Source organism: Cnephaeus nilssonii (assembly GCF_951640355.1).
Source record: "Cnephaeus nilssonii genome assembly, chromosome: 17".
NCBI lineage: Eukaryota > Metazoa > Chordata > Mammalia > Chiroptera > Vespertilionidae > Cnephaeus > Cnephaeus nilssonii.
In genome coordinates, this window is record NC_137088.1 from 41,007,175 (window position 1) to 41,025,902 (window position 18,728).

The window sequence follows — 18,728 nt, forward strand, 5'->3', positions numbered from 1 at the left end:
AGGCCAATGCTCTATCCACTGAGCAAAACCAGCTAGGGCCCACAGAGCTTTTATTATTATTTTTTAAATATGTTTTTATTGATTTCTTTTAGAGAGAGGAAGGGAGAGAGATAGAGAGAGAAACATCAAAGATGGGCCCCTACTTGAGATTGAGCCTGCAACCAGGGCATGTGCCCTGACTGGGAATCGAAGAACCTCTTGGTTCGATGCTCAACCACTGAACCATGCAGTCCAGGTCCACAGAGCTTTTAAAGTGGGGGTATCACTCAGAAACAAACATGCTAATTGTCCTCACACCTCAACTCCAGAGCTTTGCTCAGATATTTTACCTGGAATCTTTTCTTAAATGAACTGACTTCATTTGAAGCAGACTATGGAAAAATTCAAGCCTAAAAGTGCTCTCAAAAAACAAAACAAAAAGAAGGAGGTAGTGGTGAAAGGCAACGGGGAGAAGATTGTAGATTCATTGGATATATAAGTTAAACTGTAGGCTACTTTCATGGAAACAAGCAAGAAGCTGGGAGGATGTTCCCTGGGGTCAGAACCATTATCAAACATTGACCTTTTGAACTATCCCTTCAAAGGAGTCTCAATTTGATTGGATCAATCTGTAGCACAATTTATGCCAGGACATTGTGGGAAACAGCAGAGCAAACACCTGGGTGAGGTCAGGGAAAAGGAGAGTATCAAGAGAGCTCTCCCAAACCCTGTCATTCCAAGGTGGCTGTGGACATGCCCAAGGTTGCACCCACTGAGGGGCAATATCAGAGGCTTTACACTGGAGAAAGGAGGAAGGGGTAAAATAGACTTCACTAAAATAATCCAGCCAATTACTAAACAATCGATTAACAGTAACAACCCTCATTCCCAGGGAGGCTAGTAACCAAAGTTATAAAAACACTAGTGGCCCAGTGCATGGATTCGTGCACATTGAAAGGAAATTAATTAGAAGAAAGATTTGTGCAGTAATTACATTACTGCAAAAAGTTACATGTCAATATAGTATATATAAGATAGTATCATAAGTGAAAACACACGTGTCATTGGCACCAGTGAGAGCTTTATATGTATCATGCATGCACGAGTCAACTTTCATTTTTAAATTGCCAGTGCACATCATATGTACCAGTCGGACAGTCACTTAGCCTTTTATATATATAGATGTCTAAAATTTCCAGTTTCCAAAAAAAAGTTATGAGACATGCAAAGAAACAGGTTATGACACATTCACTGGGGGGGAAAAAGCATGTGTAGAGAAACTGCCTGTGAGAACAATCAGATATTGGATTTAACAGAAAAAGTCATCAAAATAGCCATTATAAACATGTTCACAAAAACTAAAGAAAATCATGATTATAGAAGTAAAGTATGATGATAATGTCATATCAAATAAAGAATATTGGTAAAGAGAAATAAATTATAAAGAGAACCAAATGGAAATTCTGGAATTAAAAAGTACTGCAATAACAAATAAAAACTCACCAGAGGGACTCTACAGTATATTCGAACTAATGAAAGAATAAGGAAGCTTGGAGATATATCAATAGAGATTATGTAATCCACAGGACAGAGAGAAAAGAAAATAAACAGCCTCAGGGAAATGTGGGACACTATTTATGCATACCAACACCTGTGTGATGGGAGGATCAGAGAAAGAAGAGAAAGGAGTAGACAAATATTTAAAGAAATAATGGCTGAAAATCTCCCAGATTTATTGAAAGAAACATTACACATGCAGGAAGCTCATGAACTCCAAGCAGGATCAGCTCAAAGAGATCCACATACAGACACATTACTGTGCTAAAAGCCCAAGACAAGGAGAAAATGTTAAAAGCAGCAAGAGAAAAATGACATCACTTACAAGGGAACCCAAACAACATTAACAGCTGACATCATACACAATGGAGGTCAAAAGGCAGTGGGATAACATTCAAAATGCTCAGAGAAAAAATATTGTCAACCAACAATCGCATATCCAATAAAGCTATCTTGCAAAAATGAAGGTCAAACACATTTCCAGATAAACAAAAACAATTTGTAGCTAGCAGATCCTCCTTAAAAGACCTACTAGAGGAAGTTCATCAGGCTGAAAGCAAGAGACCCCAGGCAATAATTTGAATTATATGAAAACACAAAAAACACTGATAAGGGTAATCTATATCTATATAATAGAGGAATAGGCAAATTAGGCAGGATGCCGTAATGTCACCACTGAAGAGCAGGGACCTCAGACCGTGCCCCTCGCCCTGTGGGGCTTGATGGGGGACCTCAGGCCACGCCCCTTGCCCAGTGGGGCTTGACGGGGGACCTCAAGCCACGCCCCCCACCTGGCTCCAGGCCGGGGACCTCAGGCCATGGCCCCCGCCTAGCGGGGCTTGACAGGGGACCTCAGGCTGCATCCCCCGCCCAGCGGGGCTTGACAGGGGACCTCAGGCCATGCCCCATGCCCAGTGGGGCTTGACAGGGGACCTCAGGCTGTGCCCCCCCCACCCCAATGCCGTGCCGGGGGACCTCAGGCCGCACCCCCGCCCGGCGGGGCTTGATGGGACTTCAGGCGCCGGGCCGGGGGGCCTGAGGCTGTGCCCCCCGCCCAGAAGGGCTTGACGGGGGTAGGGCCAGCCGGGTCTGGGTCTCCTGCATTTTCAAAGCATGTGCAGGTGGTGGGCGGGGACTTGACTCTAGGTCCTACGGCACGCCCCAGACTCTGACAGGAGGGAGATTTTCATATGGCGATGACGCAGGCAGTTCCGTAACACCCCAGCCGCTCGGGGCCTCCGGGCAGCATGGGAAGGCGGAAAGGCGGCTCCGGCCAGAGCAAACAAAGGCAGTGCCGGCAGCCAGGGGAAGAAAGGCCCATTTTTGCATGAATCTTTGTGCATCGGGCCTCTAGTATAAAAGCCTAAGCGACTGTTTGACCGGTAGCTATGATGTGCACTGACCACCATGGGGCAGACACTTAACACACAGGCATGGAAACATGGAATAGACTGATGAATCTCAGAGAGGGGGGAAGATTAACCAAAGATCTTATATGCATACTAGAGGCCTGGTGCATGGATTCGTGCACTGGTGGGGTCCCTCAGCCTGGCCTACGGGGATTGGGCCGAAACCAGCAGTCCAACATCCCCCAAGGGGTCCCGGGTTGCAAGAGGGTGCAGGCCAAGGGACTCCACCAGTGCATGAATCCGTGCACCGGGCCTCTAGTTATGTAAATAAAACAACATGCCTGCATATTGCTTCTCCTTTCTATTCTAAACTGATTTTAAAAGCAACTGTATAATATATGTATAGAAGATGGCAGAGGAGAAAGCAATATGAATACATCTTCTCATACAAAAATTGTGCTGGCAGAATCTGCTTGATGTAATTATTTTTGAACTCTAGAGAGTCCATTAAAGGTTTGCAACATTCAGGGGAAGGCTTTGCTAGTAAATTGCGGTTAATTTCAGCTCTTAGTACCCTCCACCCTGATAGCAGGAAACTATGCAGATGTTCCTGGAGCAGCTTGCACACAGCTTGTAGGAATCCTGTCCTCTAAGTATTGGGGGATCAGTATACAGATAGCTGATTGCTGCTTCTGATCATGGAGGCGCAGACACAATGGCAAGCAACCATTGTTGCAACCCTTACTGACTGTCACAAACCTGTCCCCCTCCAACAGAAACAATTTCCAAGGGATTTGCATTGCAGGAGTCCCAGAAGAAGAGAAAAAAAGGAAGAGATTATTTGAAGACAATAACAAAAAACTTACCAAGTTTAATGCCATAAATATAAACATCCAAGTGGGAGGTAGTAAAAGGTAAAGGGGCCAAATATATGGAGGTGGAAGGAGATTTGACTTTGGGTGATAAACACAGTGTAATATACAGATAATGTATTATAGAATTATATATAAAACATATAATTTTATTAACCAATGTCACTCCAATAAATTTAATTTTTTAAAAAAGGAAAAACAACAAAAAAAGCAATATAACAGTTCACACAGTAAGAGGCACAGCCAGAAGCTGAATTAGGCCTGACACCATGGTTGCCCTCCTGAGTGCTTGTGACTCTGCATCACCACCACCGCCACCACCACCACCACCACCACCACCACCACCACCACCACCAAAAAACTCCAACAAACTCCAAGTAGGATGAACACAAAGAGTTCACACCCAAACACATTATAATCAAACTCTTGAAAGCTAAAGACAAGGAGAGAATCTTGAAAGCAGCAAGAAAAGAGTGACTCATCACATACAAGAGATTCTCCAATAAGATTATCAGTAAATTTCTCATCATAAACTTCAGAGGCCAGAAGTCAGTGGGACAGTATTTTCAAAGTGAAAATACAAACCTATCAACCAAGAATCCTATATCTGGAATAATGTCTCAAAAGTGAGAGAAAAAAAGGAAACACTGCCATTTTCAACAACATGGTTGGGCCTTACCTTATGCTAAGTGAAATAAGTCAGAATCTAAAAAACCAAACTCAAGACTCCACATATAAGTGAGATCATGTGATACTTGTCTTTCTCTGGCTGGCTTATTTCGCTTAGCATAATACTCTCCAGGTCCCTCCGTGCTGCCTCAAAGAGCCTTCGCTTCCTGCCCAGCTCCCTGGACACTCTCCCCACCTAGCACCCACCCACCTGGCATCCACGGGTGTGACTGCTGCACTTTACATGCCCGGCCCCGGCAGCCCAGGGCCAACACAGGAATGAAAGTCATAGGTGAAAGGCTTGCCCTTTGTGGCCTCAGCCTGGCCCTGCTCATGGACCATGCCCTGGGCACTTGGTGGCTCCACTATCCTCCCGAGTGCACTCTGTCCACCCTGGGCTTACATCAGCTGGCAGGACTGGACTGCCTCCCTGAAGAATGCAGCTCATTGTCAGCAACCTGCCCATATTCTTTCCTGAGCAGCCCTGCATGAGCGTGCCCCTCCTGCTTAGGGTGGCTGGAGAGGTGCTGGAGGAAGACGGGCCCCGCCTTCCTGCAATGGTCTGACAGCTCCAGAAACAAGGACAAGAGTCCCCCTCACTATCACCTTTCAAACACACGGACATGTGGCTTTTGAAATGAGTGAAAAAAAATACATGCTATGAAAATACTATCTATAGTACTTACCCAAAGTCCTGACGATACAGGGCACTGACTCATTTACTAGTAATCCTCACAACAACTCTGAAGAAAGTGTGACCATCGACCCCATTTCGCAGATGGAGAACCTGAGGCCTGGGCGACTTGCCATGTTCACAGAACTAGTGAGGAGGGGAACAGGCCTCATTCCCAGCATCACCCCAGGCCCTCCTTGCTCTTAAACCAATGTATCCAACAGCTCTCAGCATCATGGAGGACACCAGACATCGCGCTGGAACCGCAAGACAGGGCCCAGAGGTTGTGTCCCGCCCTCCTCCGTTCTCACTCATTTCTCATCTATAAAGGGACAGGATCATGATACCTCCCCTCCCCTCCTCCAGCTCAATGTCCCAGCAGGCTGTTGGTTGTAAGAGTGAAATGAGTCCTGGATGCAGACTGTCAAGTTCTGTGTATCAGTGAAGATCGCCTTGGCCCTTAGAGTCTAGTTTCTATGGTGGTTATTAGTGTGTGATCCTCATCTTGATTATGCTCCTTGCTGTAAGAGACCACATCAAAGTCACCTACCCTTCCACAGGGGCTGGTACAGAATTTGCTCAAAAAAACCTTTATGGACCACGTGACACAGTGTGCCATGATGGCTGGACGTGCAGGCTCCAGCTGTGCAAGCGCTTTGGAAACTGTTTGGTAGAACCTATTAAACTATGTTTGCACCCCCCAAAAAAACGCACCCAGAAAAAACAAAAAATGAAAAACAAAAAACCAAACTCACAGAAACAGAGAACAGATTAGTGGTTGCCAGTGATGGGGAGTGAGGGGTAAGGGAAATGGGTAGAGATGATCAAAAGGTACAAATTCCAGTTATAAAATAAGTTCTGGGGATATATGTATAGTATAGTGACTATACTTAACAATACTGTATTGTATATTAGAAGCTGCTAAGAGTAGATCATAAAAGTTCTCATCATAATAAAAAAATATTTAACTATGACAGGTGACAAGGGATGATTTACATCCTGGGTGGGATTTTATCATGATACTCATGTAAGAATTTAAATAAAAAAACTTTTATTTATTTAGCCCTGGCTGGTTTGGCTCAGTGGATAGAGCGTTGGCCTGCGGACTGAAGGGTCCCAGGTTCGATTCCGGTCAAGGGAACATGTTTGGGTTGCGGGCTCATCCCCAGTAGGGGCGTGCAGGAGGCAGCTGATCAATGATTCTCTCTCATCATTGATGTTTCTATCTCTCTTTCCCTCTCCCTTCCTCTCTGAAATCAATAAAAAATATATTTTTTAAAAAAACAAATAAACCTTTTATTTATTTTATTATTATTAATCCTCACCCAAAAATATGTTTTCATTGATTTGAGATAGATAGGGAGAAAAGAGAGAGAAACATTGATGTGAGAGAGAAACATTGAGCAGCAGATTCCTGACACCACAATCAGGGTCAAACCCTCAAACCAGGCATGTGCCCTGACAGGGAATTGAACCCACCACCTTCTGGTGCATGGGACAGTGTGCCAAACAACCAAGACACACTGTCCAGGCTAATGATAAAATTTTTAGAAGAAAACATAGAATACATCTTTGTGATCTTAGGTTACACAAAGCCTTCTTAGATATGACACCAAAAGCACAAGCAATAAAAAAGATATATTAAACTTCAACAGAATTAAAACCTTTTGTGGTACAAACAATGTCATTAGAAAGTAAAAAAATAGCCGAAACCAGTTTGGCTCAGTGGATAGAGTGTCGGTCTGCGGACTGAAAGGTCCCAGGTTCGATTCCGGTCAAGGGCATGTACATTGGTTGCGGGCACATCCCCAGTAGGAGGTGTGCAAGAGGCAGCTGGTTGATGTTTCTCTCTCATCGATGTTTCTAGCTCTCTGTCCCTCTCCTTTCCTCTCTGTAAAAAATCAATAAAATATATTTTTTAAAAAAAAGTAAAAAAATAACCACAGAATGGGAAAAACTTTTTGCAAATCATGCATCTGATAAAGAACTTGTATCAAGAATATATAAAGAACTCTTACAACTAAACAATAAAAATACAAATAACAATTTTAAAATGTGTAAAAGATCAAAATAGACATGGCTCCAAAAAATATATAAAATAGCCAATAGGTACATGAAAGATTCTCCATGTTCATTATTCAATAGGAAAAAGCAAATCAAAACCATAATGAAAAACTACTCCTGACCCACTAGGATGGCTATAACCAAAATGATGACAATAACAAGTGTTGACAAGGATGTGAACAAATTAGAACCCTCACACATTACTGGTGGGAATGTAAAATGATGAAGCTGCTCTGGAAAGCAATCTGGCCATTCTTCAAAATATTAAATTATGATTCAGCAATTTCTACTCGTAGGTACATACCCAAGAAAAATGAAAACATATGTCTACACAAAAACTTATACATGAATGTTCATAGCAGCATTATTCATAATAGCCAAAAAGTGGAAACAATCTAAATGTCCATAAACAGATAGACAAAACACGCTATAGCCATATAAAACTATATAATAAAAGCATAGTATGCAAATTTTCCCCTCGACCGGGAGTTCATCTGGGAGTTCAACCATGGGGCAGGGCCGGCTGGGGGAAGGGCGGGAGGCACTGGCTGGTGGTGGCAGGTGGCCAGGGAAAAGGAGAGAGTACCCGGCCGGCAGCTGGCAGATGCTAGGGACCCTACAGTGCATGAATTTTGTGCACTGGGCCTCTAGTGGACTATATTTGGCTATATAAAGGAATGAAGTATGTGATACATGGATTACATATAAAGCTAAGTAAAAGAAGCTAATCACAAAAGACAACATATTTTGTGTGATTCCATTTAAATAAAATATCTAGAATAGACAAATCTATAGAGACAGAAATGTTAGTGGTTGCTTAGGGGTGGAGGGTTTTGGGGATAGCAGGGAGTGATTGCCAATGGGTACAAGGTTTCTTTGAGGAGTAATTAAATGTTCTAACATTGGTTGTGGTGATGGTGGTACAATTTTGAATATACTAAAAAACCATTGAATTGTACATTTTAAATGTGTAAAATGTAGAGAATGTTAATTATATTTCAAAAGGCTGTTAAAATTTTTTTAAAGCATAAGCAGCTGACACAGCTAATAGGACACTCACCTCTCTCTTTATTTCATCCTCCTCTTCCAAAAGATCATACACCTGCTCTAAAAGCTGAATCCCCAGGCCCTGGACTACATCAGCTCTCAAGATTTCAACTATTCTTCTGATCTTTTCAGAACCTGGAATGATAGCTTAAAAGTAACAACAAAGACAGGGAAAAATGAATACTTTCACCATGGCAGCAAGAAGAATGCAATGTGTTGTTTTTTTTAAATCTTGTCATGTTAAGATCTTTTTCATTTTGACAAGAGTTTAGTTTAATGACTTCATGTATTTTCAATGACTAAAATGTATATAGGCATACTTCAGAGATATTTTGGTTTTCCCAGTGCATATAAAAGTTATGTTTACACTATACTGTGGTCAATGAAGTATGTAATATGAATGATGTTTTAAAAAATCATAGCCAGTTTGGCTCAGTGGATAGAGCGTCGGTCTGCGGACTCAAGGGTCCCAGGCTTGATTCTGGCCAAGGGCACATACCCAGGTTGCAGGCTTGATCACCAGTGTGGGGAGTGCAGGAGGCAGCTGATCAATGATTCTCTCACATCATTGATGTTTCTATCTCTCTCTCCCTCTCCCTTCCTCTCTGAAATCAGTAAAAATTATTAAAAATAAAAAAATCAATGTGTATACCTTAATTTAAAAATACTTTATTGCTAAAATTGCTAACCATCATCTGAGCTTGTCGAAAAAAATGGCATCAATAGACTTGCTCAATGCAAGATTGCTTCAAACCTTCAATTTGTAAAAAACACCATATCTGCTAAGTGTAATAAAGTGAAGCACAATAAAACAAGGTATAACTATATATGAATTTATGCCTTATGTATCATTAATACCTCTTAATCTTAAAATACACAACTGTCTAATTTGAAGAGAATCCATGTGAAAAATTCCAAACATGTATTTATTTACACTTATTTTTAAAAATCAATTTTCATGCAACTTTTCAGGAACACAACTGTTACATAAAACAAGATATACCTTTTATGGAGATATCCAAATGAAAGAATAAAAAGACAAAACAATTTGCAAGCATTAGCTGCTCCTTGGTTTGACACATTTCTCCAATAAACATGCTCTCCAGTTTGCTGTAAAAGAATAAACTGATCACCTAAAGGTAGCTCTTTAAAATGGAGTTCCTCTGCCTGTTCTGCAACTTTCCCATGAAGTATCAGTGTGTCCCGATACTTTCGATGAAGTTTAAATTCTGACACTGGATCTGGCACTGGGAGATCCTCACAGTTCTCTTTAGAGTCCAATTTTAGGGTCTGAGTCATCAATTGTACCAAATCACTCATTTCACTTGAATGACCTTTCCTAGAAAAAAGAAATTCCCCTTATTATTCTTAAATTGGCTTCATGAAAAGCTTTCATTAAAAAATGAGATGCCAAGGGTGGGGGTGGCTGGGGAGAGGTCAATGGGGGAAAAGGAGACATATGTAATACTATAAGTAATACTTTAAACAAGAATTTTAAAAATAAATAAATAAAAAATGAGATGCCAAATAACCTTTAGGAAGTTCTGCTTCCCAATGGCCAAGCAAGCTCCTTGCAGACAGACCCTTCCACAAGTAACAAGTATAAAGGTTGAACATAACACAGAAATCAACTATAGGAAGGCACTGGAGAATGTACAAAATCTTCGAGCAGATTCTGGAGGGAAGTCAACACCTTTTACCCTAAGGGAAGGCCATGGTGCTAAAGTACAACAGAAAACCCACAGTCTTTCTGGCCTGCAGAACCAAAGGACACAGTTCAAGACAACCACTGCCACTTGAGAGAGAGAGGAATCTTGGAAAGGGGAGAGCCAGAAAGAGGAAGCCCCAGAATTCTATAAATTCTGCCCAACTATCTCTAAATAAGAACTGCATTCAAGTACAAAGCTCAAGAATATTTAAAGAAATATAAAAATACCATGTTCTAATGAGAGAAAAATGACAATGTCTGGAATCCAGTCAAAAATACCAAACATGCAAAGAAGCAAGAAAATAGCACACATTTGTGAAAAGAAAAGAAGCAGGTAATAGAAAAAGACCCAGAAGTGACACAAGTGATAAAATTAGTAAATAAAGACATTAAAGTTATAATAACTATATAGTTATAGTTATAATAACTATAGTTATTATAATAACTATATAGTTATAGTTATAATAACTATAAAGTTATAAATATATTCCATATGTCCAAAGTAAATAAAAGTATTAAATATTAAGGAAAGGCATGGAAGATATTTAAAAAGACCCAAATTAGCCCTGGCCAGTGTGGCTCAGTTGGTTGGAGTATTGTCCCGTGCACCAAAGGATCACCGGTTCCATTCCTGGTCAGGGCACATACCTAGGTTTTGGGTTTAATCCTAGTCAGGACACATACAGGAGGCAACTGATCAATGTTTCTCTCTCCCTTTCTCTTTCTTTCTTTCTTTCTTTCTTTCTTTCTTTCTTTCTTTCTTTCTTTCTTTCTTTCTTTCTCTCTCTCTCTCTCTTCAAAATAAATAAAATCAATAAAAACGTATCCTCAGATGAGGATAAAAAAAAAAAAAAGACCCAAAGTGAACTTCTAGAAATGAAAAGCACAATATGTTAAATACACTGGATGGGATTAGCAGATCAGAAACCACAGAAGAAAAGCTAGAATAATTCAACAATATCGCAACAGAATCTATGCAAAATGAAACAAAGGAAGTCTAAAAATATTAATACCATTGGTGAGCTACAGGACAGCTTTAAATCCTCTCTAATAAAAGAGTAATATGCAAATTAACCATCACCCTGCTACATAAGCCACACCCACCAGCCAAGCCACGCCCACCAGCCAATCAGGGAAAGTATGCAAATTAACCCCAACCAAGATGGCTACCAGAAAGGAGGCTTGGGTTTCCCCGGCAACAGAGGAAGCCAAGCTTTCCACACACACTGGTGGGCCCAGGCCTCCACTCAAGGATACAAAGTTTCAATTGTAGAAGGTAAATAAATTCCAGATACCAGGGCCTCTACTTGGGTCGCCAGGGGCGTGGCTGGCCTGCAAACCACCACAGGCCCCTCACCCAGGTCTCTCCATGCCCCAAGGGAACCCCACCCTGATCCAGGACACCCTTCAGGGCAAACCAACTGGTCCCCACCAGTGAACCAGGCCTCTATCCTATCTAATAAAAGAGTAATATGCAGATTGACCATCACTCCAACACACAAGATCAAGAGAGCTGCCCCTATGTGGTCAAAGATCCTGCCCCCATGTGGACACAAGATGGCCACCACAAGATGGCCAGCAGGGGAGGGCAGTTGGGAGGGACCAGGCCTGCAAGGGAAGGCAGTTGAGAGGGACCAGGCCTGCGAGGGCGGGCAGTTGGAGGTGATCAACCCTGCAGAGGAGGGCAGTTAGGGGTGACCAGGTCGGCAGAGGAGGGAAGTTGGGGGCAAACAGGCTGGCAGGGGAGCAGTTAGACATCAATCAGGCTGGCATGGGAGTGGTTAGGGAGTGATCAGGCTGGCAGGCAGAAGCAGTTAGGGGAAATCAGGAAGGCAGGCAGGCGAGCAGTTGGGAGCCAGCAGTCCTCGATTGTCAGAGGGATGTCCGGTGGGATTGGGCCTAAACGGGCAGTTGGACATCCCACAAAAGGTCCCAGATTGGAGAGGGTGCAAGCTGGGCTGAGGGACACCCCCTCGCCCCCGTGCACGAATTTCGTGCACCGGGCCTCTAGTAATTAATAATATAACTAGAATCCTCAAGAAGGCAGGAGGGGGTCCAAAAAACATTAGAAGACATTCATAAAATTCTGAATGAAAATCAGATGTGCTCATTAGAAGAGATATTTTTAATGCTAGCATATATAAAAAACCATTTATAATGTTGGCAATGACAATACTACAGGTCTGACTACTACTATAAATATACATTTAGGGTTAATTCAAACAGAAATACTTTATGAAGAGAGAGGAAAATAGAACTTACCCTTCCCTGGAATCCCCATCTGATTTGTCAGTTGAACTTGTAGAAGAACTTAACTCCTCCTCAGAGAAACAATGGGTAAGTCTCCTTTTCTATTAATGTTTGGAAAAACAAAATTCCACATGACAACACAACCAGAATGCAATAAATGAAAAAGTCTTAGATGCAATGTCTAGTTATATTGTGCACTTATATCCAATTTAACAGGAGAAACTAATGGATATAAAAATTGAAGTTATTTTACCAAAATCATGTCCTAGTTCACCCATGAAATCCACAAGCGAAGCCTGAGGAACATCAAGGTGAAGTTTTATAAGGCCCTGGAAAGTCTCAGCTATGAAGACATTTCCTTTCCAGACAAGAGTGGACAAACAATTCTGGTGTTCCAACTCCTAAGCAGAGGGCTGGTACCATAAGGAATATTGGCATTTTAAGCTGGGTAGAATGCCACCTAAATAAAAGCAACCTCAGTTTGTTCATATGTGAGACACTTTCTTAAAATACAGTACTTTAAAGGATTATTTGATATAATTACACACAAACCTTACAACTTTGAAAAATGGAAAGGACCATCTCAATTAGTGAAATGACTAAATCACAGAATATTGTTAAGGAAACAAATCTTGCCCTGGAGCTGGTATTTATGAAGTTTACTATATTTGAAGCATAGTAACCTCCATCTTGTATAAAAACTGCTGTTTTAAATTCTCTGCTATTGTTAGATAGTCCCTGTTCTGTAAACTCTGTCATTTTTAGACAGTCTCTTATTCTGTAGAATAACTGTTTTAGTTTGAACAATAGAAAAAGATAAAAACTTAACTGTCTGACCTTGCAAGCTAGCCATCTAACGTATTGGACTAATACTGATAATAATTCCCATATTCTTATGCCAAATGTTTATTCTTTATGTATCCAAGATTACAAACTATCTGTAACAATAACTCACACAGAGCCCTTTGTAAAATCTGCAGACAAAGGGCCCGAAAGGTATAAATAGAGAGAACTTACTCTATTTGTTTGCTCAGAGATTTAGAAGAAACACCTCCCTCTGGGCTGCATGCAATAAACGACTCCTAATTAATTGGCTCATTAAGACATCTTCTATCTCACTCGCTGATTTATGATACAACATATTAGGCTTGCCAGATATAGACATGTCCACCTTTTCTCCTTCGAGCTAAGTAATGTACCTGAGCAAAGCTTCGGTCAGAAGACAACCATGGAGCAGGGGTGAGCTGGCTTTCCTCTGGTGGCTGTCCTGGCCCCGGTGTACTCAGAGAAGCTCTCCTCACTGAAGGGCCTGAAAAAGTGACCATCCCCAGCAGTGGTTTGTGATGGGCTGGCCTCAACAAAGGGCAATGGGTATGGGAGATAACCCAGCAAGGACCAGCCCAGAAGTAACTCAGACAGCATATCATCATCACTCTGGTATCTGACACTTCAGTTCACAGTTGAGCTCTAGGTCTACCAGCTCTGTGATCTTAAGCAAGATACTTAACCACTCTGAGCCTCAGTTCCTTCAGCTGCAAAATGGGATAATGCTGACTACTTTTGACAGTTACTGTAAATATAAATTGAGATAATGCCCTTAAAATGCTTACCATAGTGCATGAAACTTAATGAGCATTCAATAAATGGAGACTGCCTGTACTGTCTTTAGTTAATAGTAATAGGAATGATCACAGCACGTAGCCCTAGGCACCACCATTCTCCCAGTTTCCTCTCTCTGTTCCTGAGAAAACAGCACTTCTATGACCAGCAGACTCTGAACATGGAAACAAATTAAACACTCGATTTCCTGTCTGAAACCTCCCAGGAATTACTGCCACTCAAAGCCCTCTTGCTCTCTTTAGAATCCTCTTCCATTGATAATACAAGTTCCAGATCCAACAGCCTATGCTGAATTGTTTTTAAAGGCTTGACTAAGGAATTTCAAAATTTCTTCCAAATCAGTTTCCAAAATGTATTACTATTGCTTGAAAATTCTTAACACCTCACAATCAGAACCAATACTTATGTCCACGAGTCAAACCTCCAAAAGATGAAGAAAAGAGACAACTTTACCTGAGGGGAATCTCTCTTCCTGTGACTGCTTTAGTCGCCTCCTCTCTCTTGCTGATAATGGTCGGTCCTTTTAAAGAAAGTCAGAGTTATGTCCATTTCTACTCAATATTCTTACAACACCTACAATGCATGAAGTATCATGTAGCCCTATAGGAAAGCCCTTGCACAGGCCTTAAAGGAATGTCCATTGAGACCAGTCTGCATCAGGGTTACAGCTACTAGCTAGGATCAATCACAGCAGCCCCATTTCTAGGAAGTACTGTACTCATTTTTGGAAGGACAATTGGGGAATTTTGCATTTCCTCCATTCAGAATCTACTTGGTCTCCTAGTTAACCATAAGTGACCATCACTGGAACTTTAGAATCTGTCCACTTCAATCAGTGCTTCTACTAAGAATCACATATCTATTCCTTACAGTGTTTGGCAAAAAGTAGGGCTAAGATATTTTAATACAAAACTTCACAATATATGCAGGATTTCATAACCAAAAAGCTTTATACTTTTTTTTTTTAATCCAACATATACCCCCCAGAAACCTTTGATGATGACATCTCACTGCTCCTGGAACTGCTCACAGACTCAGTGATCACTCTATTTTGGTTTTCAGCATCCTTTTGGGTTGATGTGACATCCACTTTTCCAACAGCAGGAAGAGAAGGCAAAAGTTGAGGCAGAGCCTCCTGGAACTTAAATATTTTTAAAAGAGGGGGACATTATCAATTTCATATGATAATGATAACCCACCTTCAAAGTACCCCTATTAGTTTCTTATGTATTCAACAGTAATTTGCTCTCAAAAACTTCAAAACACTGAATTTTTGGGAAAAGAAACTTTGCCAAAAGTGAAGTATTATGAGAGTGTGCCTATGAAAGTTACTTCAAGGAATGGTGTAATATCTCAATTAAAGGGAAAAAAAAAGAAATGAGATGTCAACATGATTTTATACAGAAGATGAGGGAGAAAATGCTCATCAATATAACAGGGAGAATCAGAGGTACTCATTAGCCTGTTTCTTTAACTCTCAATCTGTCCATCTTTGCTGGAAAAGACAAAATCCTTACTCTGCTTCCAAATTATTGACATTTGAAAACTACTATCTTGCCCTTGTAAAACACCCCTCCCCCCAAATGTTCCTTGCATTTCTCGTGTGCCTACTGGCAACTGCTAACCATTCTAAGTAGAACTTGAGCTTCCTAAAATATATTTCCCAAGCAGTAGCACAATGACTTAGTCAAGAGATCTCGTCCAACCTGTCTTTTCTCCCCACTGTGTTCAGTCTGTTCTCTTTTCTTCTGCCGTCGCTGTCGAGACAGGGAAGGCTCAGACCCAGGCTGTAAACCTGGGTGGATTCTGTCCTGTTCTTCTATACCCCACTCACCGGCAACTTGATCCTTAAAAAATACACACACAAAATAATAAAATAGTCTTTTGAATTTCCAAACAGCCAAACCCTCTATACCTACTTTTAAAATTATAAATGAAAACGAAAAGAAGTTGTTTTTCTTAAAATAAAAGCTTATTTACAGTATTTATAGGCAAAGACAAAATGCTAAAATCAGTTATTCATATTTTCTGGCTTTTTTTCTCTTTTCCCAAATTAAAAATATAATTATTTTAATTAAATTATTCATATTGTTATTAACCTGAAACTACTAATATTCAGAAAACTAAAAAATATTTTAAATGAAATCCAATTCAATATGTAATTCCCAAGTAAACATGAGTAATTTAGATGCACCATGAAAAATGCCTTTAAATCACCATGAAAAGAGCATTGAATTTGGAGTTAGATGGAGTCATATCTGAGAAATTTAATCTTCCTGAACCTGTTTCTTCATCAATATATAAATGGGTAAAATGCTTCACACACATTTGTATGACTGTTGGAGAATTAGGAAATACAGTGCACTAAAGCACTTAGAACTATGTCTAGCACATTAAATACTCAAAAAATCAGAGCTATTATGAGCAGTAGTAATGGTAAAATAAATTGCCTTTTAAGTTATATAAAGTTCACCAAAGGCTGTCTTTTTTATTTATTTGTTTTTTAAAATCCTCATCTGAGTACATGTTTTGTTTTATTTTTATTGATTTTAGAGAGAAGAGAAGGGAGGGAGGGAGGGAGGGAGGGAGGGAGGGAGGGAGGGAGGGAGCGAGCGATGGGAGAAAACATCTATCTACCTGAAACCTGGATATGTGCCCTGACCAGGAATCAAACCCACCATTTTTCAGTGTACAGATAATGTTCAACGAGCTGAGCCACTCTGGCCAGGGCAAGGACTTAGCATTTTATTGGGTAGCTATTTTAGAAACTAATTTCATACCACACATTAAAATAGATATTTAAGCCCTAGCCCGTTTCACTCAGTGGATAGAATGTCAGCCTGCAGACCGAAGGGCCCCTGGTTCAATTCTGGTCAAGGGCACATGCAAGAGGCAACCAATCGGTGTGTTTCTCTCCCACTGATGTTTCTCTCTGTCTTTTTCTCTCTCTTTTACTCTCCCTAAAAAAAAATCAATGGAAAAATATCCTAGGGTGAGGATTAAAAATATAATAAAGTAGATACTTAAATTTTTCAAACAAGTTTTAATATCAGAATATCTAGGTTTTCAAATAATTGAATATGGTTCAATCAACAATTTTTTTTCAAGAGCCTACTACATGATACATTTTTAGGAAGAAAAATTAACAATGTAGTATTAATACAAGGTTTATACAAGGTGAAATTGCTTCTAAGAGCCATTATCATTAAGACATCATCTATGATTCATATCTCTAGCAAACACAAAACAACTCCTATAGGTAATAATTTGCTAAGTTTATTCTTTCAAGAGTACACCTAACATTATGTATAAAATATAGTAAATGATTAAATTTTACAATTTTAGTACATAATATACAAGCTGAACAAGACAACCAAGATAATAAACAACAATTGATATAATTCTGAAGCATGAGGTAAATATTTCTCTGCTGGTAGTAAGCATAGGCTGTTCAAAATAAAGCTTATACCAGTACAAGAGTGACAGAATAAATGACTTAGGGGATTTCTCCATAAAATCCAATTGGTCTTGGAATAAAGTTCTACTTTTAAAAATAGCAACACAAAAAGAGGAAATTCTGGACATAAAATTCTATCAAACAAAAAATCTGCTCTAAAACCCGGATGTAAACCCGGCTGGTGTGGTTCAGAGGCTGAGTGATTCAATTCCCAGTCAGGGCACATGCCTAGATTGCAGGCTCAATCCCCAGTAGGGGGCTTGCAGGAGGCAGCCAATCAATTATGTTTCTCTCTCATCAATGTTTCTATCTCTCTATCCTTCTCCCTTCCTCTCACTCTAAAAATCAATAAAAACATATTTAAGATGTACGTTTTAAAAAGCCTTATGTAACAAATTAGTTTGATCAAGAACAAAACAAGGATGTTCCCTCTCAACACTTCTATTTACGCAGTGTACTAGAGGTTCTAGCCAGAGCAATTAGGCAAGAAAAAGAAATAAAAACAATCCAGATTGGAAAGGAAGAAGTAAAACTACTCTGTTCACAGATGACATGATCATATATTCAGAAAATCCTAAGGCGTCCATTATAAAAAAATTATTAGAACCAATAAAGGGGTTCAGTAAGGCTGTGTGGTTTAACATTAATATACAAAAATCAATTGTATTTCTATACACAAGCAATGAACACTATGAAAATGAAATTAAGAAAACAATTCCATTTACAATAGTATCAAATGGAATAAAATACAAAGAAATAAATTCCACAAAATAAGTGCAAACTAAAAAACAACAAAACATCATTATAAGAATTTAAAGTAGACCTAAATTAAAAGACATCTCATGTCCATGTGTTCGAAGACATTCAGGGTGGCGCAAAAGTAGATTCACAGTTGTTTGTATGGAAAATAGTATAATAAATAATAATAATACAAGAATAAATTCTGTGTTTCGCATACTCACAACTGTAAGCCTACTTTTGCCCCACTCTGTATATCAAGATAGCAATAGTCTGCAAATGAACCTCAGGTTCAATGTACTCCCTATCAAATCCCCCCCTTTTTTTTTTAATTGCAAACTTTTAAAAATTATTTTATTATTATTTTTTCTAGTTTAAATTTCTTTATTGATTAAGGTATCACATATTTGTCCTCATCCCCCGATTCCCATCCCAAACCCCTCCCCACACATGCCCCCACCCCCCTGTTGTCCGTAACCACTGGTTAGGCTTATCCTATCTAATAATAGAATAACATGTAAATTACCATCACTCCGCTATGCCCACGATTGGGCGGCGGGAGGCTGGGGGGCGGGACTCGGGGTGGCCTATCCGGCCATTGAGAGGCACAGATCTGCTGCCACTGAGGGGGGCTACCCTGCTGTTAAGAGGTGCAGGGGGCGGGACTCCTGCCCCCTGTGCCTCTCAACGGCCAGATCCGCGGCCACTGAGGGGGCTTGCCGCGAACACCCAGCTGCACCTCTCA

At 40.4% G+C, this 18,728-nt stretch overlaps 1 protein-coding gene across 4 annotated transcripts in view; it reads right to left on the reverse strand.

The window, feature by feature from the left end:
• Window positions 1-18,728, reverse strand: part of NEK4 (NIMA related kinase 4) — a 42,556-nt gene that overhangs the window by 3,886 nt on the left and 19,942 nt on the right. The window contains exons 8-15 of one of the 4 annotated variants that reach the window (XM_079795224.1): window positions 15,495-15,635; window positions 14,780-14,929; window positions 14,242-14,308; window positions 13,368-13,477; window positions 12,181-12,269; window positions 9,344-9,549; window positions 8,224-8,357; window positions 4,106-5,620 (exon numbers count right to left, since the gene is read on the reverse strand). In XM_079795224.1, the coding sequence (XP_079651350.1) occupies window positions 5,609-5,620; window positions 8,224-8,357; window positions 9,344-9,549; window positions 12,181-12,269; window positions 13,368-13,477; window positions 14,242-14,308; window positions 14,780-14,929; window positions 15,495-15,635 (909 nt within the window). In that variant the 3' untranslated portion in view covers window positions 4,106-5,608. Of the gene's footprint in view, window positions 1-4,105; window positions 5,621-8,223; window positions 8,358-9,213; window positions 9,321-9,343; window positions 9,550-12,180; window positions 12,270-13,367; window positions 13,478-14,241; window positions 14,309-14,779; window positions 14,930-15,494; window positions 15,636-18,728 lie in introns of those variants that run through there. The other 3 variants (XM_079795225.1, XM_079795223.1, XR_013814862.1) reach the window with 3 other exon arrangements.